Source organism: Ranitomeya variabilis, chromosome 1 (genome assembly GCF_051348905.1).
Source record: "Ranitomeya variabilis isolate aRanVar5 chromosome 1, aRanVar5.hap1, whole genome shotgun sequence".
Lineage (NCBI taxonomy): Eukaryota > Metazoa > Chordata > Amphibia > Anura > Dendrobatidae > Ranitomeya > Ranitomeya variabilis.
Window position 1 is genome coordinate 778,564,933 of NC_135232.1, and position 26,931 is coordinate 778,591,863.

The 26,931-nt window shown below is 41.6% G+C and overlaps 1 protein-coding gene across 1 annotated transcript in view; it reads left to right on the forward strand.

Annotated features, from left to right (window-relative positions):
* The window catches only part of REXO1 (RNA exonuclease 1 homolog), a 200,506-nt gene extending 177,381 nt beyond the window's left edge, over positions 1-23,125 (forward strand). The window contains exons 14-16 of the mRNA XM_077272241.1: positions 12,488-12,626; positions 18,734-18,854; positions 21,632-23,125. Of these exons, the coding sequence (XP_077128356.1) occupies positions 12,488-12,626; positions 18,734-18,854; positions 21,632-21,720 (349 nt within the window). The 3' untranslated portion in view covers positions 21,721-23,125. The remainder of the gene's footprint in view (positions 1-12,487; positions 12,627-18,733; positions 18,855-21,631) is intronic.
* The last annotated feature ends 3,806 nt before the right edge of the window (positions 23,126-26,931 follow it).

A 26,931-nucleotide genomic window follows, 5' to 3' on the forward strand; every position in this document is an offset into this window, starting at 1 on the left:
GGCAAAAACCATCAAGCGCTACAAAGAAACTAGCTTACATGAGGACTGACCCAGGAAAGGAAGACCAAGAGTCACCTCTGCTTCTGAGGATAAGTTTATCCGAGTCACCAGCCTCAGAAATCGCAGGTTAACAGCAGCTCAGATTAGAGACCAGGTCAATGCCACACAGAGTTCTAGCAGCAGACACATCTCTACAACAACTGTTGAGAGGAGACTTTGTGCAGCAGGCCTTCATGGTAAAATAGCTGCTAGGAAACCACTGCTAAGGACAGGCAACAAGCAGAAGAGACTTGTTTGAGCTAAAGAACACAAGGAATGGACATTAGACCAGTGGAAATCTGTGCTTTGGTCTGATGAGTCCAGATTTGAGATCTTTGGTTCTAACCACCGTGTCTTTGTGCCACGCAGAAAAGGTGAACGGACTTGGCACCACATTTGCTATACGCCAGTCCTGTGGTGCAGACCCTGTTATTATGGAGTCTTTAAAGGGAACCTGTCACCCCGTTTTTTCCGTATGAGATAAAAATACTGTTAAATAGGGCCTGAGCTGTGCATTACAATAGTGTATTTTGTGGACCCCGATTCCCCACCTATGCTGCCGAAATACGTTACCAAAGTAGCCATTTTCGCCTGTCAATCAGTGTTTTTCCTGTCCCACTGCGGATAGGAACTGCAAGACGTAGCCTCCGACGGTGCTGTGCAGATGGTGGGGATCGGGGGGCCCAGCCTTTCCCTTCCCCGCCGCAGGATATCTGCGGCTGATACCTGCGATGGGGGGTCCCTCAGCCTCCCCAGTGTAGCGCTGCTCCTGGGGCTAAGGTCCGTTTCTCCAGGCTGGAGCTCTCGGTCCGGGCGCTGTCTGCTGGAGCGGCGGCCGTTCCCGCATGCGGCCACGGCCATTCTCGGCGAGGGTTCTCTGTGCGGCGGCCGCTGCCAGCTCCAGGACACGCGGCCGCGTCACTTCCGGTCGACGGCCGCGTCACTTCCGGTCGCGGCGAGCATGGGCCCGGGGGACGCCAGCGGCGGCGCCGGCCTTCAGGAAGGCCCCTTTCAGCACGGTCGACTGCGCGGCGCGGTAAGGAGGCAGGATCAACCAGGTAAAAACCTATATAAACATATTATGGGGGTCGTTATTCCGCTGGCTATCCTGACAAAGGTGTACACGGCTATATTGTGTTATTATCCTCATGGAGGACACTACCAGACCTGAGGGGACTGACCAGCTTCAGGGGCACGTGAGTAGGCTATGTAAAAGCCATACCACAAAGCCCACCCCTCCCCCCTGCTCCTCTACTTACAGCCACGTATGTCTGTTTACCCTAGGCTGAGCCTCCCATCCCCACAACTGAAAGGAAAAAGTCGGGGAAGAATAAATGCCCGATTTGTGCCACTAAGTTTCCAGAAAATTGGCGGAAACCATTGTGCAGATCGTGCACATCCAAAATTGTGGGTGATGAGCAGACGGCACTACTATCCAACATGAGGACCATGATTCGACAGGAGGTTCAGGCTTCTATCTCAAACTTGAATCTTTCCCAGGCTCAGTCAGAACCGCAGACTTCACGGAAAAGGCCAAGGGAGTCTAGCCCCTTCTCCGAGGGTGAGGTTTCGGAGGGTTCTGACCATGAAGAAAGAGACAAATCTGTGGGCAAGGGGAAGAGATATCTCTTCTCCGCAGCAGACACAGATGAACTTCTTTATGCTGTACGTAACACCATGCAGCTACAAGATACACCAGAGGAAACCTCGATCCAGGACGAGATGTTTGGCGGATTACATGCCCAGGTGACAAAAGTCTTCCCCGTCAACAACCACATCCGTTCCATGATCCTGGAAGAGTGGCAGGAAGCGGAGAAGAAGCTAGTGATTCCCAGGGACTTTAGACTTCGTCTGCCCTACAACCCTGAGGACATTAAAGTGTGGGATGAAGTTCCCAAGATTGATGTCCCACTAGCAAAGGTTTCAAAGAAGACCTCAATTCCATTTGAGGACTCTTCCGCATTAAAAGATCCTATGGATCGTAAAGCAGACGGTTTGCTAAGGAGAACTTGGGAGTCCTCCGCAGCAATAATACGGGCCAATATAGCGGCAACCTCCGTAGCCCGGTCAATGCACTTATGGATTGACTATTTAGAGGATCACCTCAAAGCCAAGACTTCCAGAGAGGTTATCCTTAAATCATTGCCATTGCTCAAACTCGCAACAGGCTTTATGGCAGACGCTTCTGCCGAATCTGTACGGTTTGCGTCCAAAGCGAATCCCTGTCTAACGCGGCCAGAAGAGCCATATGGCTAAAGACCTGGTCGGGGGATCTCCAGTCGAAAAATAAATTGTGTGGAATCCCATTCTCAGGAAATAAAGTATTTGGACCAATTCTAGACGATATTCTAGAAAAGGCCTCAGATAAAAAGAAGGGTTTCCCTGAGGAGAATACCAAAAAATATCAGCCCTTTCGTAGGTCCCGACCTGGTCAGAGGACAGACTACAAGGGGAAAGGGAAGACTGGGAGGTGGTCTTATCCCAAGGGTGGAAAAGGTAGAGACTCCATCTTCCCTAGTGCAGGTACACCAAAGTCAAATAAATGACATAAAGGTGGGAGGTCGATTACAGAAATTTCTAGGGGGTTGGCAGAAGGTGTCCCAGAATCCTTGGATTCTACAAGTAATTGCACAGGGATACAAATTAGAATTCTCCGGCAGTCCCCCAGAAAGATTTGTAGTAACCCGACCTTGCCCGCTCTCCGACTTCTCCATGTGGGCAAACATCCAGGAGCTGTTGGAATTAGAAGCGATTGTGCCAGTTCCCATCTCAGAAAGAGGCGAAGGCCATTATTCCCATTTATTTTCAATAAAGAAACCGTCCGGGGACTCCCGGACGATTATAAATTTAAAACCATTAAACAAATGGGTCCGGTACAAAAGATTCCGGATGGAATCTATAAGATCCACGACGCCTCTAATAGACAAAGACATGGTAATGTGTACCCTAGACCTAAGCAACGCATACTATCATGTCCCGATACACATCTCCTACCAAAAATTCCTGAGGTTTGCCATAATGAACAGGGGGATTGTACATCACTTTCAGTTCAGATGTCTCCCCTTCGGGCTTGCTTCAGCGCCCAGGATCTTTACCAAGCTGATGTCGGAAGTGGTGGCCTATCTGAGGAATCAGAATGTGACCATAGTCCCATACCTGGACGACTTCCTGATAATGGCAAAATCACAGAAACTCTTCAAGTTAGACTGCACTTTCACCCTTTCCATCCTACAGGAGCTGGGGTGGATTGTGAACTGGAAAAAGTCCTGCCTGGTCCCAAATTCCAGAATAAAATTTTTGGGGGTGATCTTGGATTCCAATCTAAGAACATCTTTTTTACCAGAAGACAGACAAGAGGCCTTGATCAGGCACATCCATCACTTCAGAAGAAGTACCCCCTCCATAAGGGAGGCAATGAGGATACTCGGCTTCATGACAGCATGCATACCCTGTGTGAAATGGAGCCAATTCCACTCGCGGGAGTTGCAAAGAGAAGTCCTAGGATCCTGGAACAGGAAACAGAGTTCCCTAGACAGGAAGATGCTTGTGTCTCCGTCGGTGAAGAGATCCCTAACCTGGTGGACCACACCGAGGAACCTGAGAGAGGGAGTACCGTGGGTACTCGATCCCTGTGTTACGGTTACCACAGACGCCAGTCAATACGGATGGGGCGGTCATATAGGAAGAACATACTACCAGGGAGAATGGACTCCTCAGATTGCGGCAAGATCATCGAATTTCAGAGAGCTGTATGCGATCTGGAAAGTGTTGGGCCAGGCCCAGTCATTGGTCCGGGACAGACACGTGAGAATATTGTCCAACAATGTCACAGCAGTGGCATTTCTGAGACACCAGGGAGGTCTGAGACATCCACCACTGCAACACTTAGCAGACCAGATTTTCAGGTGGGCAGAAAGATCTGTCAAATCCATCTCGGCAGTTCACCTGGAAGGTGCCAAGAATCAGCTAGCAGATTTCTTGAGCCGAAAGTCGGTACATCCCGGAGAGTGGGAACTGAACCCGGAAGTATTCAGCGGTCAATGCCAGAAATGGGGCACACCTCAGGTGGTCCTCTTTGCCACCAGGTCAAACGCAAAGATCAGAGCATTTTTTTCTCTGAATCCTCTAGATGGAGCCACAGGAGTAGATGCCTTGTCTCAGTATTGGGGAGAAGGTCTCCTGTACGCATTTCCACCTCTTCCTCTGATACCGAAGACACTCAGGAAGATACGAGACGAGAGAGCAACCGTAATCCTGGTGGTTCCTTTTTGGCCGAAAAGAAGCTGGTTTTCTCTACTGTCCAGGATGTCAACAGAAGAACCAGTCTTTCTACCGAACAGGCAGGACCTTCTACTTCAGGGTCCGGTGTTCCACAAGAATCCAGACACTCTGCACCTATCTGCTTGGATCCTGAACGGCAAACCCTAAGATCCAGAGGCCTGTCAGAGGAAGTCATTACCACACTCCAGGCAAGCAGAAAGCCGGTGACTTCGGCGATTTACAACAAGATCTGGAAGCGGTATTGTTCCTTTCTGGGAAAAGGTCATGCGGATACTTCAAAACCAGATATCCCTAAAATCCTCGATTTCCTGCAACTCGGATTTGACAAGGGCCTTCGGCCTAGTACTCTAAAAGTACAGATTGCAGCACTTAGTGTATTTTTTGATACATCACTAGCCTCTCATCCCTGGATAGCGAGATTTTCCAGGGCCACACAGAGAATGAGGCCACTTGTGAGGAAATCGACTCCTACTTGGGACCGAAACCTGGTCCTTAACACTTTGTGTAAAACCCCTTACTTACTGTCAGAAGATATGGACATAGCCAGTCTCTCCTTTAAAACCGCCTTCCTAATTACCATCACATCGGCTAAAAGGCTAGGGGAGATGCAGGCTCTTTCTATCCAGAACCCATATCTTCAAATCTTTGATGACAGAATAGTCTTCAAACATAACCCAGCTTTCCTCCCCAAAGTAGTATCATCTACCAATATAAATCAGGAGATAATCCTTCCTTCTTTCTGCCAACACCCTAAAAACGCAAAAGAAGGGGTCTACCATAACCTTGACGTTAGGGAGACTGTTCTAAAATACCTGGGGGCGACAGAAAGCTGGAGACGGGACACTAACTTATTTATACAATACGGTGGTCCAAATAGGGGTTGCAAGGCAGCAAAATCAACCATTGCTAGGTGGATTAAAAACATGATTAGCCTAGCATATACAAACCAAGGGAAAGATCCCCCGGACACTCTTGGGGCCCACTCAACACGAGCCATTTCTACATCATGGGCAGAGAAGGGGGGTGCCTCAGCTGAGCAAATCTGTAGGGCGGCGACTTGGACTAGTCTTTCTGCCTTTGCTAGACACTATAAATTAGATGTCGTATCAGACCAATTAGCCTTTGGTAGAAAAGTCTTACATGCAGTAGTCCCACCCTAGCTAAACATCCTTTGGTATTCTCCAATGGTGCTGTCAGGTGGTGGACTGGAGAACGGTAATTAGTTCTTACCGGTAATTGTATTTCCAGGAATCCACCTGACAGCACTACTAGTTCCCTCCCACTGCAAGCTTTTACTACTGACTAATGTGATGTAACATTGGTGTGTAATTGTAAATAAACTCTCTTTTTTGCATCCATCCAGATGTGGTACTTAGAAAATCACTGGTGGGTGGAGTGGGGAGGGTCCTTTTAACTTGTGGTTCCTGTCCCACTGCGGATAAGAAGGACATCCTCCAATGGTGCTGTCAGGTGGATTCCTGGAAATACAATTACCGGTAAGAACTAATTACCGTTTTCGGCAGAATAAGTGGGGAATCGGGGTGCACAAAATACACTATTGTAATGCACAGCTCAGGCCCTATTTAACAGTATTTTTATCTCATATGGAAAAAACGGGGTGACAGGTTCCCTTTAAAGATTAAAAATAATGGTATATCAATGACTGTACTTAACTCCTGCAGTACTTGGGGGTGTATCCCATCCAGGCCCGGAGATTTGTCAATTTTAGTGATTTTTAGACGCCGCCGTACTTTCTGCTGGGTTAAGCAGGTGACATTTAATGGGGAATTTTTGTTATCACTGATCATATTGTCTGCCATGGAATTTTCTTGTGTAAATACTGATGAAAAGAAGTCATTTAGCATATTGGCTTTTTCCTCATCCACCATTTCACCCAGACTATTTTTAAGGGGGCCAAGTGCCAACACTATCATTTTTTAGTTTCTTACTATTTACGTAGTTAAAGAATATTTTGGGGTTATTTTTACTCTCTTTGGCAATGAGTCTCTGTCTCAATTTTTGCTGCCTTGATTTGCTTTTTACAGAATCTATTTAATTTTCTGTATTTATTTAATGCCTCATCACTACCTACTTTTTTAAATTCTCTAAATGCTTTCTTTTAGTCCCTTATTGCACCCCTTACAGCTCTATTTAGCCATATTGGTTCCCTCCTATTTCTAGTATGTTTATTCCCATACGGTATATAGTGTGCACAGGTCCTATCCAGGATGCTAATAAACGTCTCCCATTTTCTTTGTATATTTTTATGTCTCAGGATATCGTCCCAGTTAATTGCACCAAGATCATTTCTCATCCGTTGGAAATTTGCCCTCCTGAAGTTTAGTGTCCTTGTAATCCCCCTACTACACATCTTATTGTAGGATACATGAAAACGTATTTTGTAATCGCTATTCCCCAAGTGACCCCCAACCCTTATATTTGCTATGCGGTCTGGCCTGTTGGTAAATATTCGGTCTTGCAGTGCCCCCCTTCTTGTTGGGTCCTGAACCAGTTGTGAAAGGTAATTGTCTCTCATAGTTGTCAAAAACCGATTACCTTTGCTGGAACTGCAGGTTTCTATTCCCCAATCTATTTCAGGGTAGTTGAAGTCCCCCATAATAATGACTTCTCCTTGAGTCGCAGCTTCATCTATTTGCTTTAGGAGTACAGAGATATCCTGGATGAAAACCTCTTCCAGAGTGCTCTGGACCTCAGACTTGGCTGAAGGTTTACCTTCCAACAAGACAATGACTCTTAGCACACAGCTAAAATAACAAAGCAGTGGCTTCAGAACAACTCAGTGATCATTCTTGACTGGCCCAGCCAGAGCCCTGACCTAAACCCAATTGAGCATCTCTGGAGATACCCAAAAATGGCTGTCCACCAACATTCACCATCCAACCTGACGGAACTGGAGAGGATCTACAAGGAAGAATGGCAGAGGATCCCCAAATCCAGGTGTGAAAAAACTTGTTGCATCATTCCCAAGAAGACTCCTGGCTGTTCTAGCTCAAAAGGGTGCTTCTACTCAATACTGAGCAAATGGTCTGAATACTTCTGACATGTGATATTTCAGTTTTTCTTTAATAAATTTGCAAAAATTACTACATTTCTGTTTTTTTCAGTCAAGATGGGGTGCAGAGTGTACATTAATGTGAAAAAAATTAACTTTTTTGAATTTATCAAATGGCTGCAATGAAACAAAGCGTGAAACATTTAAATGGGTCTGAATACTTTCCGTACCCACTCTATGTAGACAGTTATTTTTTGTATTACCCAAATTCCTTTTAGTATTTGTCATAATGTAAACTTTTAATATTCTTTAATAAAGTTATTTTATTCCTTGGAGGTGTGACCATATTTGATTTGTAGGGGTATACGTAAAAAAAACCCCACTAACAAATTCTTCAAAGAACTTATGTTCTCGATGAGTCAGTACGTCTTCAAATATGCCATATTTTAACGGGTTGTTACAGTTTTGTTTAACTATTTCTGCATACTTTACGGTATTAAGTTATGCTCTTTCTATTCCATCTCTTCAGAGAGGTGGTGACAATTTTGGTAGCATAAGTTAACCAAGACAGCGAACTGTAGTAATTATTATGGCTCATGGTCAGGTCAATACAAATTGTGTGTGTGTGTGTGTGTGTGTGTGTGTGTGTGTCTATATATATATATATATATATATATATATATATATATATATATATATATATATATATATATATATATATATATATATATATATATATATATATATATAATTAGAAAAATATTTGGAATTGAGAGTCCTCAGTGGTTGATACCCTTTAATGGCTAACTGAAAAGATGGTAACAAATTGCAATATTGGACCAATATTTATGGACATAACTGTTTATCACTCATGGTAATTCTGCTTCATGTCACCTGTCTTATCCATGGTTGTTGTTTTTTTTTTTGTCTGTGCCATGTTGTGCATAAATATGTGATTCTTCAGAATTTCTTTTAGTCTTTGCCTGATGAAGAGACCTGTGTAGTCTCGAAAGCTTGCAATTTGTTACCATCTTTTCAGTTAGCCATTAAAAGGTATCAACCACTGAGGACTCTCAATTCTAAATATTTTTCTATCCACTGGCTAACACGGTACCAAGATATATATCTTTCCTGTATGTGTATATATTCTGTTCAGAGCAAAAGTTTGGACACACCTCATTTAAGGATTTTTCTGTATTTTCATGACTCTGAAAATTGTAAATTCACACTAAAGGCATCAAAACTATGAATTAACACATGTGGAATTATATACATAGTTTTGATGCCTTCAGTGTGAATTTACAATTTTCGTAGTTATGAAAATACAGAAAAATTTTAAATGAGAAGGTGTATCCAAACTTTTGGTCTGTACTGTACTTAACAAAAAAGTGTGAAACAACTGAAAATATGTCTTCTATTCTAGGTTCTTCAAAGTAGCCACCTTTTGCTTTGATGACTGCTTTGCACACTCTTGGCATTCTCTTGATGAGCTTCAAGAGGTAGTCACCGGAAATGGTTTTCACTTCACACGTGTGCCCTGTCAGGTTTATTAAGTGGGATTTCATGCCTTATAAATGGGGTTGGGACATCAGTTGTGTTGAGCAGAAGTCTAGTGGATACACAGCTGATAGTCCTACTGAATAGACTGTTAGAATTTGTATTATGGCAGGAAAAAAGCAGCTAAGTAAAGAAAAACGAGTGGCCATCATTACTTTAAGAATTGAAGGTCAGTCAGTCAGAAAAATTGGGCAAACTTTGAGTGTCCCCAAGTGCAGTTGCAAAAACCATCAAGCGCTACAAAGAAACTGGCTCACATGAGGACTGACCCAGGAAAGGAAGACCAAGAATGACCTCTGCTTCTGAGGATAAGCTTATCCGAATCACCAGCCTCAGAAATCACAGGTTAACAGCAGCTCAGATTAGAGACCAGGTCAATGCCAGACAGAGTTCTAGCAGCAGACACATCTCTACAACAACTGTTGAGAGGATACTTTGTGCAGCAAGCCTTCATGATAAAATAGCTGCTAGGAAACCACTGCTAAGGACAGGCAACATGCAGAAGAGAATTGTTTGGGCTAAAGAACACAAGGAATGGACATTAGACCAGTGGAAATCTGTGCTTTGGTCTGATGAGTCCAAATTTGAGATCTTTGTGTCCAACCACCGTGTCTTTGTGCGACGCAGAAAAGGTGAACGGATGTACTCTACATGCCTGGTTCCCACCGTGAAGCATGGAGGAGGAGGTGTGATGGTGTGGGGGTGCTTTGCTGGTGACACTGTTGGGGATTTATTCAAAATTGAAGGCATACTGAACCAGCATGGCTACCACAGCATCTTGCAGCGGCATGCTATTCCATCCGGTTTGCGTTTAGTTGGACCATCATTTATTTTTCAACAGGACAATGACCCCAAACACACCTCCAGGCTGTGTAAGGGCTATTTGACCAAGAAGGAGAGTGATGGGGTGCTACGCCAGATGACCTGGCCTCCAGTCACCAGACCTGAACCCAATCGAGATGGTTTGTGATGAGCTGGACCACAGAGTGAAGGCAAAAGGGCCAACAAGTGCTAAGCATCTCTGGGAACTCCTTCAAGATTGTTGGAAGACCATTCCCGGTGACTACTTCTTGAAGCTCACCAAGAGAATGCCAAGAGTGTGCAAAGCAGTCATCAAAGCAAAAGGTGGCTACTTTGAAGAACCTAGAATAGAAGACATATTTTCAGTTGTTTCACACTTTTTTGTTAAGTATATAATTCCACATGTGTTAATTCATAGTTTTGATGTCTTCAGTGTGAATTTACCATTTTCATAGTCATGAACAGAAAAATCTTTAAAAGAGGTGTGTCCAAACTGTTGGTCTGTATGTATGTGTGTGTGTATATATGTGTATATATATATATATATATATATATATATATATGTGTGTGTGTATATAGTATATGTATGTGGGTGTGTATATAGTATATGTATGTGTGTGTGTATATATATATATATATATATATATATATATATATATATATATATATATATATATATATATATACTCTCTCTCTCACGCGCGCGCTCACGCTCACACACACTCACGCAATTTGTATTGACCTGACCCATAATAATTACTACAGTTCGCTGTCTTGGTGAACTTTTATGACTGTAATTATGATGTTTAAAATCTGATTAGAGTCCCCATCTTCAGTGGAGCAGTATACAGTACCAATCACTGTCTCCTGTGGCTGGATTTCACACAAGTACCAAGATGGAAGTAATGGGGCCTTCAGCAGGCTTTCGATGGCAACCTAGTGACGCAGTGATCATATCACAGGTGGTGCTATGGGCACCTGCATTGATGCCCAAGCAAGATCACTTGCCTTAACCCCTTTACGAACTTAGACGTATCCGTACATCCAGGTTGGCTGGTACTTACCGATCTTGTACGTTTGGATACATCATGGCGATTTTCCACGCCCAGACAGCTCACACCCGGTACAAAGTGCAGGAGCAGTGCCCACAGCGCTCCTTGCACTTTAACCTTCTAAATACTGGGATCACAGCATTTAGCATGCATGCAGAGGGAGGGTGCACACGTAACATCATTGAGGGGCCCCGATCGTTGCCATGGCGACCCGGTGTCGTTATGACGACATCCGGGTCACCAGGCGCTAGCAAGTTACTTAGATCATGCGCAGTGCATGATCTAACTAACTTGTCAGTCCAAATAGAAGAAAAAAAAAAATGAATGGCACTGAGATAAATGTAATGAGTTACTTACTGGTATAGAGGGACACACTCTGAATCATTGGCACATTATGGGAGTAAAGTCACTTGGTGGAGGGTGCTTGCCAAGAAGAAACATGTAGATAAATCCAAACGAAGAGAAAAGCAGCAACACTTCCGTTTTGTGACGAAGAAACCTTAGTCCTTTATTTCCAATATAAATTTATGGACAAGGTAAGCAGGGCAGGGACAGTGCAAGTAAAAAGGACGATGGCCGTTTTGCGTTAACCACGCTTCCACGGGTCCAGATAACTATCCATATCTGGACCCGTGGAAGCATGGTCAACGCGAAACGGCCGTCGTCCTTTTTGCTTGCACTGTCCCTGCCCTGCTTACCTTGTCCATGAATTTATATTGGAAATAAAGGACTAAGGTCTCTTCGTCACAAAACGGAAGTGTTGCTGCTTTTCTCTTCGTTTGGATCTAACTAACTTGTGTCTGCAGAGCTGACAGCTGTAATTGAATTGCAATTCTGGTGCATTAGAACTGCGATAAGACTGCAGTTAGTGAAAGTCCCACAGAGGGACTTGGTAAAAAAAAAATAATTTTCAAAATAATAGTTAATATATTGTGCCCATAAATATTTTAATGGGAAAATAAAGTACACATTTGTTATCGTCGCGTTCGGAAGAACCAACCTATAAAACTCTCCCACCAGTTAACCCCTTCAGTGAGCACTGAAAAAAAATCCTTTTTTTTATCATATCACCGATCAAAAAGTGGAATAAAATGCGATCAAAAAGACAAATGTAAATAAAAATGGTACCGCTGAAAACATCCTCTTGTCCCACAAAAAAACTAGCCGCCATACAGGTCAATCAGTGGAAAAATAAAAAAAAGTTATAACTCAGAATGAAGCGATGCAAAAAAAAAAAGCATAAAAGCACTAAAACACGAAAAAACTATATAAATGTGGTATCGCTGTAATTGTACCTGAATTGCTGGTGTTTGTTCATTCTTACTCCCAAAAAATTGGATTAGAAAGCGATCAAAAAATTCAATGTGCCCTAAAATGATACCATTAAAAACATTAAACGAGTCACATGACTACTGGAAGAAATATGGAAAAATTATAGCTCTCAAAATATGGCTATGCAGAAACTTGTTTATGCAAAAAGAAAGCGTCTTTTACTGTGTGACAGCAGCCAAACAGGAAAACATTTGCTGACAGAGCAGTATAAAGGATTGCTTTTAGCATGACTAGTTGACATTTTCAATGATACTGTTTTGGTGTACATATGACTTTTTGATCACATTTTGTTCCTTTTTTTGCGTGTCATCCTGATGAAAAAGCTGCATTTCGGCATGTTTTTCTAATATGTTCTAATACTTGAGCAGTAGTGGTTCATTGTGGAAGTATAACAGTTTTCTTTTCTTTTAAGGTTTTCTGGTGTTACAGAAGAGGATCTACAGAACACCACCATTACTCTGAGAGATGTTCAGGCAGTCTTGCTCAGCATGTTCAGCTGTGATACAATATTAATCGGCCACAGTTTAGAAAGCGACCTCTTTGCACTGAAGGTAAGGCAATCTGACCTTAGAAGTAAGAAGAAAAAAAAAACACTAAATAGAAGACAGGGTAAAATATGTTTTTAATTTGCCCTGCGTATCCCCTTTCCCTCCTGACAAGGATGCCAAACACTGACTGCCTCGGACATGCGGCGGAGTCTCCGCTCTTGGCAGTGTTTTCTGCTGCTGTGGTTTCCCTGGGCCTCCGCATGCCGCGCAGATCTCCCGGCGGCACGACTAGTGTGCAGTCATGCTCCCCGACTCTGAAAGGGGTAGTGCACGCACCTCTCAATGCCCCCAGCCAATAGCTGCAAGGCATAGAGTACAAAAGGCAAGCTGTCCAGTAGGAAAGTGCCTGTGTTTCTTACTTGTATGTTGCCAGGTCCCAGTCCTTGTGTTGGTGTATGTACCTGAAGTTGCTGCAGTGGTGCCCGAGCCTGAAACCGTTCTGGCAGCACTTTAACCTGCACCAGTCCCTGTCCTGGTTAGCATTTCAGAGTCTGTACAATCAGAGCTTGTTCCAGTATCTGAAGCCTGTCCTGCTAATGACTAGGAGTCCGTGTTCGTCCTGTCCAATGACCCTGAACCCGTGCTGTCTGAACAATCCTGTCCTGCCTGTGACTCCAAGCCCTTGTCTGTGATCCTGACCCCTGGGGTCGGCAACTGCAGTACCGGGACTTCCTATAAGTGGTACCTGGTGGCTACCTGCAGTTCAAGTCTAACTCCACCATCAGGAGCTCTAGCGATAATCGAAGCTTTTATTAATAAATAACTTCAAGTCCATGGGATGAGTAGTGCTCTTTTCAGACCAGTTTGTTTTGTCCACATGTATGTGTACGTTCTCAAGACTCCACGTTGAAAAAGTGTGCTTGTATGCAAAACTGTTGTTTTAACATCAATAAAAGCTTGGATTGTAAGATAGTGAATGATGCAAATTATCTTCTTGAGGCTTGCTGAAAGTTTTCTGCACTTTTAAATAAACTGTGATATATAACAGCTGGTTGAGGTATCACAGGGACCTGTTTATCTTGCACATGGTCCATGTGTGGAGGTGTGCAAAACGCCAGGATTGTGCACCTTTGCCAAAGGACTATGAAGCTGGCCTCTAACACAAGTGATCGAACCCGCACTATTGTATGGACTTTTTTACTTTATATTTCACTTTGTGCCTAACAAGGGCTGTATTTGAGTTTTCCTGTGATGTGGTTTATGAGGAGTGAAATAGAACTGGTTCCTGTGATACCTCAATCAGTTGTTATATATCGCTGGTTGACTGGATACACTCCTGCACATTGTTTTTATATTAAAACAGCATAAAATTTATTGTCAATTATAAACTTTACAGCTCCAAAACTAAAAACACTTTTCTCATGTACAAATGAATAAAATGAACAGTCCTTTTTTCATGCACAATGAAACAAAGTAAATGTACCAGCCTATGGTATGGTAATCTATGTATTCCAGGCAGTATCAGTTCAAGCAGTTTAAACATGTTCACCAAACACACACCTCTCTTCAGCTCCAGCTCAAACTAGACCCTGCTGAGCTAATCCAGTTGTCTGTTATTAGGCCTGCAAGCTCCGGGCTGGATTATGGTAACGACCTTTCCCACCCAGACTCTTTTGGTTGTTCCTGAATCCCAGACAACAAATCCAGTCAAATTAATCCTCTCAGTACTCTAGTGTAACTGGGATAGATTTTTACATTACTGAGGCCAATTATCTCGGTAGCACTTATCTGCCATCCAGGAGCTTACCTACTGCTTTCTTACACATTATATACATATAATGTGCATGTAAATAAAGTAATGTGACTTTGTCTTCTTCTTTGCTTGCTAAAATGTGATATTAGATATAAGAAAGACCTAAGGAAAAGCGTCACCAACAAAAATGATTTACTTTTGGATCAATGAAAGAAAAACTTTCTGAATGTTGATAAGACACTGGATTCTGCAATTTATTTCAAAGCCAAGTCAGGTAGTTTATGGAGTTTGAACTTGAGCTCAATGGAGAAAGCGCTAGTATTTTTTTTGAGGCAAGAAAGCTTCCAAAAATGTTAGCAAAATGCTAAAAAATTTCATCCAGTTCTTACTCTTAAACTCTTTCTAAGATCCAGGATGGGGTCCTATCCTAAACTGAAGACCTAAGAAAGAGTCGGGTGGTCTCCGAGTATTTGTGACTGCTCGGAGATTTAGTTTTTGTTGACGCAGCTGCATGATTTACAGCTGATAGACAGGTTGACTACAGTTGAGGATTCCCTAGCAACCAGGCAACCCCCACATGTACTCGTACTCAGGCTGGCTAGCAGCCGTAAATCATGCAGCTGCGTCAACAAAAACGAAATCTCCGAGCAGTTGCAAATACTCGGAGACCACCCAAGTGTGCTCGGGAAAACCCGAGCAACGAGTACACTCGCTCATCACTAATGAAGAGCTGAAGCCCTTCACTAATCTTGCCCACATTAATTTAATACCCAAGCTCGATAAAGACCACTCTGACTGAGAAAATTGTTTCATTTCATTAACAATGGTCTTAAAGAACTTGCCAAAATATTAGCCAGTCACTTGAATTCCTTTTATACCAAAATATATTTGCACCAATCAGGTGTGTTATAAAACTCATAGAGAAGCTAAAAATAATGTTCACTACATTTTTAATGTTGTCTCTATGATGTCAGGATGGGATGTGGGTCATGCTAGACAGCATATGTTAAATATGGATCTTCAAAAGACTTCAGTCTTATGATTAAATGTGCAAATTACCTCTTCAGAGGGGAAGAGGACTAGAACTATTGTGCCACCTATTGGAATTAACAAAAAGTCAATATCGACTCTTTAACCCCTTAACCCCCAGAGGTATTTTTATTTTTACGTTTACGTTTTTTGCTCCCCTTCTTACCAGAGCCATAACTTTTTTATTTTTTGGTCAAAATGACCATTTGAGGGCTTTTTTTTTTTTTGCGGGACGAGTTGTACTTATGTTAAAACCAATGGTGGTGTTCAAATCATGTACTGGAGAACGGGGGAAAATTTTTAAAGTGCAGTGAAATTGCAAAAAAAAAGTGTAATCCCACAGTTGTTTTTTGTTTTGCTTTTCTACTATGTTCACTAAATGCTGAAACTGACCTGCCATTATGATTCTCTAGGTGATTACAAGCTGACTTTTTAATTATACCATTCTGGTGCAGATACGATCATTTGATTACCTATTATTGCATTTTAATACAATATCGCAGCCACCAAAAAAAAACGTAATTCTGGCTTTTTTTTTCTCGTTACGTCGTTTAACGATCAGGTTAATCCTTTTTTTTTTTTTGATAGATCTGAACACGACGAGACCAAATGTGTTTTATTTTTTTTGTTTGTTTGTTTTATTTTGAATGGGGCGAAAGGGGGTATGATTTTAACTTTTTTTTTTTTTTTTTTTTACATTTTTAAAAACAATTTTTGTTCCTTTTGACATGCTTCAATAGTCTCCATGGGAGACTAGAAGCTGCCATAACCCGATCGGCTGTGCTTCATACAGGTGCTGTTCAGATTGGCTATATGTAACAGAGTTACTCACTTTTTATGAATGCCAACCACCGGGCAGCATTCATCCTATCTTCCTCTTGACATTACCTTATAGATTCTCTATGGGGTTAAGGTCGGGCGAGTTTTCTGGCCAATCAAGCACCATGATACTGTTGTATTTAAACCAGTACTTTTGGCAGTGTGGACAGGTGCCAAGTCCTGCTGGAGAATTACATTTCCATCTCCTAAAAGCTTGTCGGCAGAGGGAAGCATGAAGTGCTCTAAAACTTCCTGGTAGACGACTGTGCTGACTTTGGTCTTGGTAAAACACAGTGGACCTACACCAGCAGATGAAATGGCTCCCCAAACCGTTACTGATTGTGGTAACTTCACACTAGACCTCAAACAGCTTGGATTGTGTACCTCTCCTCTTTTCCTCCAGACTCTGGGACCTTGATTTCCAAATTAAATGCAAAATTTACTTTCAGCTGAAAACACTTTGGACCACTGTCCAGTTCTTTTTCTCCTTGGCCCAGGTAAGACGCTTCTGGCGTTGTCTATTGGTCATGAGTGGCTTGACACAAGGAATGTGACACTTGTAGCCCATGTCCTGAGTGTGGTGGCTCTTGAAGCAATGACTCCAGCAGCAGTCCACTCCTTGTGAATCTTCCCCAAATTTTTGAATGGCCTTTTCTTAACAATCCTTTCAAGGCTGCGGTTATTCCAGTTGCTTTTGCACCTTTTTCTACTACTCTTTTTCCTTCCACTCAACTGTCCTTTAATATGCTTGGATACAGCACTCTGTGAACAGCCAGCTTCTTTAGCAATGACCTTTTGTGGCTTACCCTCCTTGTGGAGTGTGTCAATGACTGCCTTCTGGACATCTGTCAAGTCAGCGGTCTTCCCCATGATTGTGGAACCTACTGAAACAGACTAAGGGATCTTTTTAAACACTTAAAAAGCCTTTGCAGGTGTTTTTTTAATTATTCTAATTTACTGAGCTAATGACACTTGTGTTTTCATTGGTTGTAAGCCATAATCCTCAACATTAACAGAAATAAACACTTGAAATAGATCACTGTAATGACTCCGTATAATATACGAGTTTCACTTTTTGCATTGAAGTACTGAAATAACTTAACTTTTTGATGATATTCGAATTTAGTGAGAAGCACTTGTACCATATGGGTCATGCAGTAGTACTAAATTGGGATTTACTTTCTTCCTGTTCCCCGCCATGCTACTATGTTAGAAAGTCACTCAGGTCACTGCTGCAGCCTGTAAACCACCACTGAGAGCAGCGGCAAAGAGTCGACACTGGTGATGAATAATGCTGATTTTATTATTTTTGACATGAGTTTACAAAAAACACTCTTTTTATTGAAAGGTTCCACAGGATAAGGTTACAAACCTATAACAGCGCAGTGTAAGGTCAGAATGATCCATACTGTCTGGGAAATCATCTTTCATGAGTGGCCATTTATTTTGTCCATTTCCATCTCCGCATTTCAGGAGGCATAACTTAAATTTTTTTTTTTTTGGTTGTTAAACTGCTTTATGCAGAAGAATTCTATGTTTTGGCACTGTTTTGTAATATTTATAAATTTCTGTATATAATGCGCTTCGTTTTTTTATTTTTCCATGATGTTTTTATTTAAATAGCATTTGTTTAACTTAAATTTGTTCATTATGTTTATGTATGATTTATTTTTTTCATAATTTGTCCCAAAAAGAGAGATCATAAAAGTTCTCTGGGAAGCATCACTATTTTTTTCTTTATTATGCTTATTTTCCACTCTAAATGGGGTGTCCACAGGAGCCCAAGTTATAGGGAAAACAGACAGTGAATGAGGTCACTGGCAGAGCTGATCTGGGTCTTAGAGGACCCATCAGCTCTCTTGTACATGGCAAACCTCCAGCAATTTTGTCATCACTGGGTCTAATAAAAACATAGTCAGCGCCAATTGTTCTATTTATTACATAGTGTTATGTGTCTGCAATAGGGATGTCAAAGGTGGTGATAAAATGCTTAGGTCTTCTCCTCAGAATCCTGGACCTTATATTAACAGTAGACCGCAAAGCCCTAAACAGTTAAATGAAGAAGCCACCATACACAGGGACTCAACTCAGGAGGGGCCGAGCAAAGCACATAAGATAAATAAGTATCCTCTTATGTGCATGATATTCAGCAGACCGCCAGGACAGTGGGGCAGAGACCTGAATTTGGGACTATCCCACTGTATTTGAGACAGTTGGCTATCTATGCCACCCTGTGTAAGTGGTTTGTATTGAATTTCTAGATTACATATACCGGTATGTACCTTCATACGGTCTTACCTGCCTTCTGCTTGTAATAAGAGCTGGCAGGTAGAAATTTCTCACAAGTAGGAAGACTGAAGCTGCATCCCATAAACTTACAAGTATAAATGAAGTTTACACAAGAGCCTCTACATTACATCTTTGCTGTACTGTGTAACCTCAAAATAGCTGGAGTGATGTTTTAATTCCTGTAATGTTCATTCATGTTACTCATCATGTATTGATGACCAATCAAAGGTGAAAAGGAATGATGATTCATGTGTTGTTTTTTTTTTTTTTTTTTTAAAAGCTTATTCACCCGACTGTAGTGGACACAGCAGTTGTTTTTCCACACCGACTTGGACTGCCTTACAAGCGTGCGCTTCGTTCGTTAATGGCTGACCATCTTAAGCGTATTATCCAAGACAATGGTAAGCATGTGTATACAGAATTCAAATGTACAGTATTAATTTATAACCTATAACCATGTAAATGCATAATCTGTGTAGGAGCTAAAATTGCAAAAAGTTGGGACCTTTTTAATCAAAATCATTACAAAGTTTCTTCATTTTTTTTTTTTCTATGTCCGTTCAGTAGTTGGAAAAGTAGACATAGCTGTTCCATTCCCGCACTGAAAAGTGCATATACATTTGTCATCACTAGTCACCTTAGCTGTTGCCCTCTATCTGCCTCCCATTCCCTGCTCTGCTGACATTGGTGTTCCAGCTCTCCTGCCTTCAGGAAGTGAGGTTCAGACTTAGCCCATGCAGTACCATAGGGAGCAGTGTTATATTAACTGCAGGAGGACTCCAACTCCAAACTTCACAGCAGGTGCAAATAAATGGCACCAGGTTACATGATGAATGTATGGTCACTTTTCAGTACCAGGGATATGGGTCACTTTAATTACTTTATGAAATGATAGATTAAATTATGTGCAGTGTTGCTTGAAAGATTGTGAACCCTTCAGAAATCATTATTTTTGTTTTTCCAGATTTCTGCAGAAATTTGACCTAATACTAAATCGGATTTTTTTACACAAGTCCTAAAATGACATAAAGAATGAGGCAAAAATATGTTACTTGTATTTTTATTGTGGAAAATGATCAAATATGAGGTGTCTGTGAGTGTCAAAAGTATGAGAACCTTTGCTTTCAGAATCTATCCTTTTTGCAGCAATAAATGCATCTACGTTTTTGGTAATTGTTGATTTGGTTTCAAATGTTTACTTTTAATGTATGTTCACTGTTCAAGCAAAAAGGTAGTCGACAATAACGACCCAAAGCAGTCCTTCTCAACAATGCCCACGCAGCGGGAGAATGTTCATACAAAAAGATTAAAAGAACAGATGTATAAAGGAAACAAAGTAGGGAGAGGAGTAGCAAAAAAAATGGAGATCGAGTGGAAAGGGAATCAAGAACATAATTGACGGTCTAGAAGAGTATATTTGTCAATTCAAGAGTATCTGTCTCTCTTCTTCTGAGGTCTGCAAAAATCTCCTTTGTTCGTGCGGAAAAAAAATGATTGACTTTGATAAAGCTCTGTTCTTTAACCCCTTCATGACCTTGGGATTTTTCGTTTTTCCGTGTTCGTTTTTCGCTCCCCTCCTTTCCAGAGCCATAACTTTTTTATTTTTCCGCCACTTTGGCCATGTGAGGGCTTATTTTTTGCGGGACGAGTTGTACTTTTGAACGACGACATTGGTTTTAACATGTCGTGTACTAGAAAACGGGAAAAAAATTCCAAGTGTGGTGAAATTGCAAAAAAAGTGCAATCCCACACTTGTTTTTTGCTTGGCTTTTTTGCTAGGTTCACTAAATGCTAAAACTGACCTGCCATTATGATTTTCCAGGTCACTACGAGTTCATAGACACCTAACATGACTAGGTTATTTTTTACCTAAGTGGTGAAAAAAAATTCCAAACTTTGCTTAAAAAATAATAAAAATATTGCGCCATTTTCCGATATTTTTTGCGTGCCGAGCTGGCGTTTTTAATTATTCCAATTCGGTGCAGATGGTCGCCGCCCCCTTCGCGCTGTTTCTGCTTAAATCCAGCGCCTGCGCTGTGCGTGCCTGCCTGGGACAGGCGCAGTCTTCATTGTCCGTCATAGGTCAGATGCCTGAACAGCGCAGTGCGCATGCCCAGGAATGCCAGCCCGCACTGTGCGTAATGAATAACACAGTGCGGGGCGGGGATTCAGCAACAGGGTGGCCGCACTGCCCGCACAGGCGCAGTCAGGCACCCTGCATCTGAGCTGTGACTGACAATGAAGACTGCGCCTGCCCCAGGCAGGCACGCACAGCGCAGGCGCCGGATTTAAGCAGAAACAGCGCGAAGGGGGCGGCGACCATCGCCCCTGAAGAGAAGAGTGACGGCAGTTGGGAGATTCATAGAAGAGGCTTCGGACCGCCTCCAGGTACAAAGTCAGGTATATGTGGCAAACTATAAAACGCCTTATTGAGGGATTAATTGAATCAAAAACTAAAAGAAGCCGACCTCATTCAATACCGAGAGTCCATCAGTGAGACTGTTCTTATAGTCTAACAGGAAAGTTTGTAATTGTGTTTTTTTGTTTTTTACTTTTTTTGAGCTCCGGTCAGCTGATTTAGGTAGTCCTGGGCTTTTAGAGATCCTCCTGTCTCTCTAAGATATCAAATTACTTTTTAAAGGGAATCAATCACCTGCTACCTAATCAGAGAGCAGCATATTGTAGAGACAGGAATGCTGATTCCAGTGATGTGACACACTGGGCTGCTTGCTGTAATTTTGATAAAATCACTGTTTTATCGGCAGAAGATTCACTAAAGGAATAAACCTGCTGCCATATAGTCTTCTATATTCATGAGCTCTGTATAACCCTGTCCATACCACTGATGGGCAGTTTTTTGCCTATGCACAGTGTACACATAAAGCTGCCAATCAGTGGGTGGGCTTATGCAAAGCTCAGCATTCAGAGATCTGAATGCAGGAGATAGAGCTAAATTTTATCAAAACTACAACAAGATGTCCAGTAAATGAAACCTGTTATATAGTGATCAAAGACCTCTACTGGCTAACATGGTGCAAAGTTGTTTTTTTGTTTAGTTTTTTTCTTTTAACAAAATATTTAGTCATTGTTCTATTCAGTCAGGTGTATTTATTTATTAGTTAAGACTGTGCCTTTTCCATTAATTTTGGAATGACCTTTACTTTGTTTTTCTTCCAAGTGGATGGACATGATTCTTCTGAAGACGCCTGCTCTTGTATGGAACTAATGATCTGGCGTTTAAAGGAGGATGCTAAAGTGAAACGATGATCCACCCTACTGTGGTTACAGCTTCAAGTCAATTTAGCCACAAGTGAAACAGTCGTTGAAAAATCACACAGTAACAATTTTTCTTTACGAGCACACTGTGGGTACCTTTTGGGCTTCACCCATTTAGGTCCAGGTAATATACTTACCTTGCCAGTTATTGAACATTCCTGCACTGTCGGTCCACTTTTTTTTTTCCATATAGTTTACGTAACGTCCATGCCTGTACATCAAGTGACCACAGCCACCATGTGATGTAATGCCACATCGCAATAATTTAATCGGCACTACAGAAGGTGCTGATCAACTGCAATGGCCATTTGTCTTTACAAGGACTAGTGAAAGCAGCAGCACTGGACAGGAGTATAAAGTACAAACGTCATTATTTCTGTTCTTAAGGGTTCCAGTGGAGGTACACCACTCTTTTAACTGGTTCTCTGGTTTAAAGGACTTGATAATGACTTGTTTAAAGGCTATGTCTCACTTCGCAAACAATTTTTTTTTTGTTTATTGTGCCTGTTTATCATGAAATAATAAAGCAACTTTGCAGTAGGCTTTGGTTTAAAACCTTTTTATCATGGTTTTCATTATATGGTCCGTACTCTTGGTCGCAGACAAGTTCTACTGCAAACGTACAGTTGAGTTGGTAGGTTAACAAGGAGTAGAGATGTAAGAAAGTCAGACAGCAGAGTGCAAGGGTCTATGGTTGTCTGTAGATGTAAAATGTTAAGACATTTTCAATTCCTTCAGGACCAGTCTATTTTGATCCTTTGGGTCAAAGCCTTTTTGTTGTCTTCATCTTCTTTTCCTTCCATGACTTTTATTGTTCTTTCAATGTATCCCCATGAGGGCTTATTTTCTTCATTGGCACCATTTTATGGTACATATAACTTATTAACTAAGTTCTATTAAAGGGATTGTCTGGTCTTAAACTACAAGTCTGCAGTCACTTTTTGTGGCTGCAGACTTGTGAATCTTCGCATCATGTGCACTGTGAGGATTCTCTGATGCCAGAAGTGGCGGTCATGTGACTGCAAGTTTGAAATATGCATACTCCCGGCCACATGTTGACTACATGGGTGCGGCCTTGCTCAATGCAAGTTGATTGAGGCCGGAAACTACTTGTGGTCACATGACCGTTGACGCTGAAGATTTCTCACATTACAAAGTGCACACAATGTGAGGATTCACAAGACTTGTACTTTAAGATCGGACAACCACCTTATATATCTTTACAGTGAGGGATAAAGGAAAAATAGCAATTCTATTATTTTTTTTTTTATTTTATGCTATTTGTCGTGTTGCACAAATAAAGTGTTCACTTTCCTCTGTGGGTCTTTATGATTACAACAATACCACATTTCTAGTTTTATTTATGTTTGACCAATTTTGTACAATAAATACCCTGAAAAAAAAAAAAAGATAATTTGTGTCGGCATCATTTTTTCTGTGAATGGAGCTCTGGCAAGGCCTACTTTTTGTGGGACAAGCTGTAGGTTTTATTGATACCATTTCTTTGCTACATACTACCTATTTTCATAAGAAAAAAAAGTGGTGTAGGAAAAAGCGGGTACAATCACTTATAAAATGTAAAAATATTTCTATACTCGGTAAACATTAAGAAGCTTCATCAACACATCTCTGCCGTGTTTCCGGCATTAGAATACGCCCTTAGTCATAGAGGTATCACCAGAGTCTCATCCGAATTTATTTAAGATCACTGCAAACCAATCAGAACATAGATTACACAGTTCATATTATATACATAAAAAAAATTATATATAAGTATCTTACGTCAATTTCATATTATCAGTACACATACATTGAGTCATTAAGAAAATACAAGCCATTAGGCTGTTTAGTATTCACTTTAAGGATCCAGAACATTTCCCTTACAACCACCTTTTTCTTCCCGTCTCTGCTTCTTTCAGGAAAAAATTGTGTGCGCTCAACACCACAGCATGTAAGTCCTTATATACTACCTTCATGTACATCTATAAAGTGTTTAGTGACTCCAGAATGAGTGTTATCACCATTTGTGATGTTATAAATGTTCTGACACTTCCTCATTTTTCTCGTCATGATATGCTGTAATTTGCATATAATGCATTCTACACAGTATACCAAATGATGGGTGTCACCATTTATAAATGTATCTATGAGATATTCTTTATTTTTAGGTAGTATTATGGATTTTTCTTTTGCTACAGTTTTTACAGCAAATAAAAAAATCATTTGTGTCAGCCACATCTTATTTGCAGTTTTTCCGATGTATAAACTAGGAGAAAGCACATTTCCCAGTTTCCCAATGATTTCCCCAAATCCACATATGTCATCATACGCCAGATGGACCCCTGTAAATCCCGCAGAGATGATGACATTTTGGGGAATTGTGCTGCATATGGTTCTTGTCAGAAAACCAGAGCTTCGGCAATACTGGAGTACTGATATTCTCTACAACACACCGGTATTCTGTATGACCATGACAGGACACGATTTGGAGCAATCCAAAAATGTTTGCATTATAATGATAATGTGCAGTGTCTTGTCCAAGACAATCCTAAGTTTGATTTTCTGTACAAAATTCGGCCAGTAGTTGACCACTTCAGCAGATAATGTGCTGAGGCATACAACCCCCAAAGGGACTTCGCTTTGGATGAATCTCTGCTTCATTTTAAACGGAGGCTAAAATTCCAAAAATACCTGCCTAGAAAGAGGGCCAAGTATGGAATTAAACTATACAAACTACGAAAATACCTCAGGGTACACCCACAGATTTAGGGTCTACGAGGGGAAGGACACCCAGATTGGCCCACCTGTCCTGGGAGTGAGTGGGAAAATTGTGTGGGAACTGCTGCACCCACTGCTGGATAAGGGTTATCACCTCTATATTGCAAATTGTCACTTCAGAGCAGAAGAGGACTAGAACTCTAGTGCCACCTATTGGAAGTAGCAATCCTAAAAGTCAATGTCAACACTTTAACAAGCCTTGTAACATGACATAGGATAAAGGCCAAATCAGAATCTCAGTTTGCAGACACTGTGTTTCGGGGTAGTGCCCCTCGTCCGTGCAAAGTGGAGATCTGGTTTGGCTGAGTGAGAGGCATCTGACCGATATCCAAGAAGTCTCGTTTCTCCTTGCGGAGATTGACATGCTAAGCATGCTGAGATGAGGAGACTGAGAGCCGCAATTCTCCTCTGGGAAATATGAAAATTGTCTCTTCAGAGAGGAAGAGGACTAGAACTCTAGTGCCACCTATTGGAAGTAGCAAACCTAAAGTCAGTGTCAACCCTTTAACGAGGCTTGTCACATGACTTAGGATAAAGATCTCTACTTTGCACTATGCACTTTGCATAGGAAAGGGTGCAGGAAACGTTCCTTCATGCCAACAGTCACTATCTCAAACATACCATAAAAGGCATTCTAGTAGAAGAACGAATCCATGCAAAACTGAACCCTTATTTAAAAAAGAATTCTTGACAATTGTTCTCCATTCTTTGTAGGTGGGAAAACTTGTAAAATCGCAGTGTATCAAATACTTATTTTCCCCACTGTATACCATCCTAAGAGGGATTATTGAATGAAAAATGTTTATTACTTACAGGTAATCAGATTTTTCACAACCCAAGACCGCATCACGGAGAGAGAGGATCTGCCCCCAAGGACAAGAAACCCTACAGCTTTAAAAAGGAGGAGCCTATCTAGTAGGCTTCAGTAGTTTACAGAGCATCAGTGGAACTCTGGTTAGTTTAATAGACACAAATTTCTCAGTACAGGACACTACGGAAATATACCACCACACTCCCGTATGCATATAAATATAAATATATATTATATTCTATTATACACATTTTTTTTTTTTTTTTGCAACACCCTGTGAGTCAAATGTGCATCATGTCACCACAGAAAAAAATAGGAAGGGAGGGAATAAAAGACGGTGGTGTTGTAGGTTATGGAATATCTGATTACTGGTAAGTAATCATCATTTTTCCCTTCCTGCAACCACATCATAGGGAGAGATTACAGAGGAATCCCCTAAGGAGGGACTACCGTTTGCAAAGCTCACCCCAAAGCATCTCGATTGGGTTCAGGTCTGGTGACTGTGGAGGCCAGGTCATCTGGCGTAGCACCCCATCACTCTCCTTCTTAGTCAAATGGCCCTTACAGAGCCTGGAGGTATGTTTGGGGTCATTGTCCTGTTGAAAAATAAATGATGGTCCAACTAAACGCAAACCGGATGGAATAGCATGCCGCTGCAAGATGCTGTGGTAGCCATGCTGGTTTAGTATGCCTTCAATTTTGAGTAAATCCCCAACAGTGTCACCAGCAAAGCACCCCCACACTATCACACCTCCTCCTCCATGCTTCATGGTGGGAACCAGGCATGTAGAGTACATCCGTTCACCTTTTCTGCGCCGCACAAAGACACGGTGGTTGGAACCAAAGATCTCAAATTTGGACTCGTCAGACCAAAGCACAGATTTCCACTAGTCTAATGTCCATTCCTTGTGTTCTTTAGCCCAAACACGTCTTTTCTGCTTGTTGCCTGTCCTTAGTAGTGGTCTCTTAACAGCTATTTTACCATGAAGGCCTGCTGCACAAAGTCTCCTCTTAACAGTTGTTGTAGAGATGTGTCTGCTGCTAGAACTCTGTGTGGCATTGACCTGGTCTTTAATCTGAGCTGCTGTTAACCTGTGATTTCTGAGGCTGGTGACTCTTGGTCTTCCTTTCCTGGGGCGGTCCTCATGTGAGCCAGTTTCTTTGTAGCGCTTGATGGTTTTTGCCACTGCACTTGGGGACACTTTCAAAGTTTGCCCAATTTTTCGGACTGACTGACCTTCAATTCTTAAAGTAATGATGGCCACTCATTTTTCTTTACTTATCTACCTTTTTCTTGCCATAATACAAATTCTAACAGTCTATTCAGTAGGACTATCAGCTGTGTATCCACCAGACTTCTGCACAACACAACTGATAATCCCAACCCCATTTATAAGGCAAGAAATCCCACTTATTAAACCTGAGAGGGCACACCTGTGAATTGAAAACCATTCCCGGTGACTACCTCTTGAAGCTTATCAAGAGAATGCCAAGAGTGTGTAAAGCAGTCATCAATGCAAAAGGTGGCTACTTTGAAGAACCTAGAATATAAGACATAATGTCAGTTGTTTCACACTTTTTTGTTAAGTATATAATTCCACATGTGTTAATTC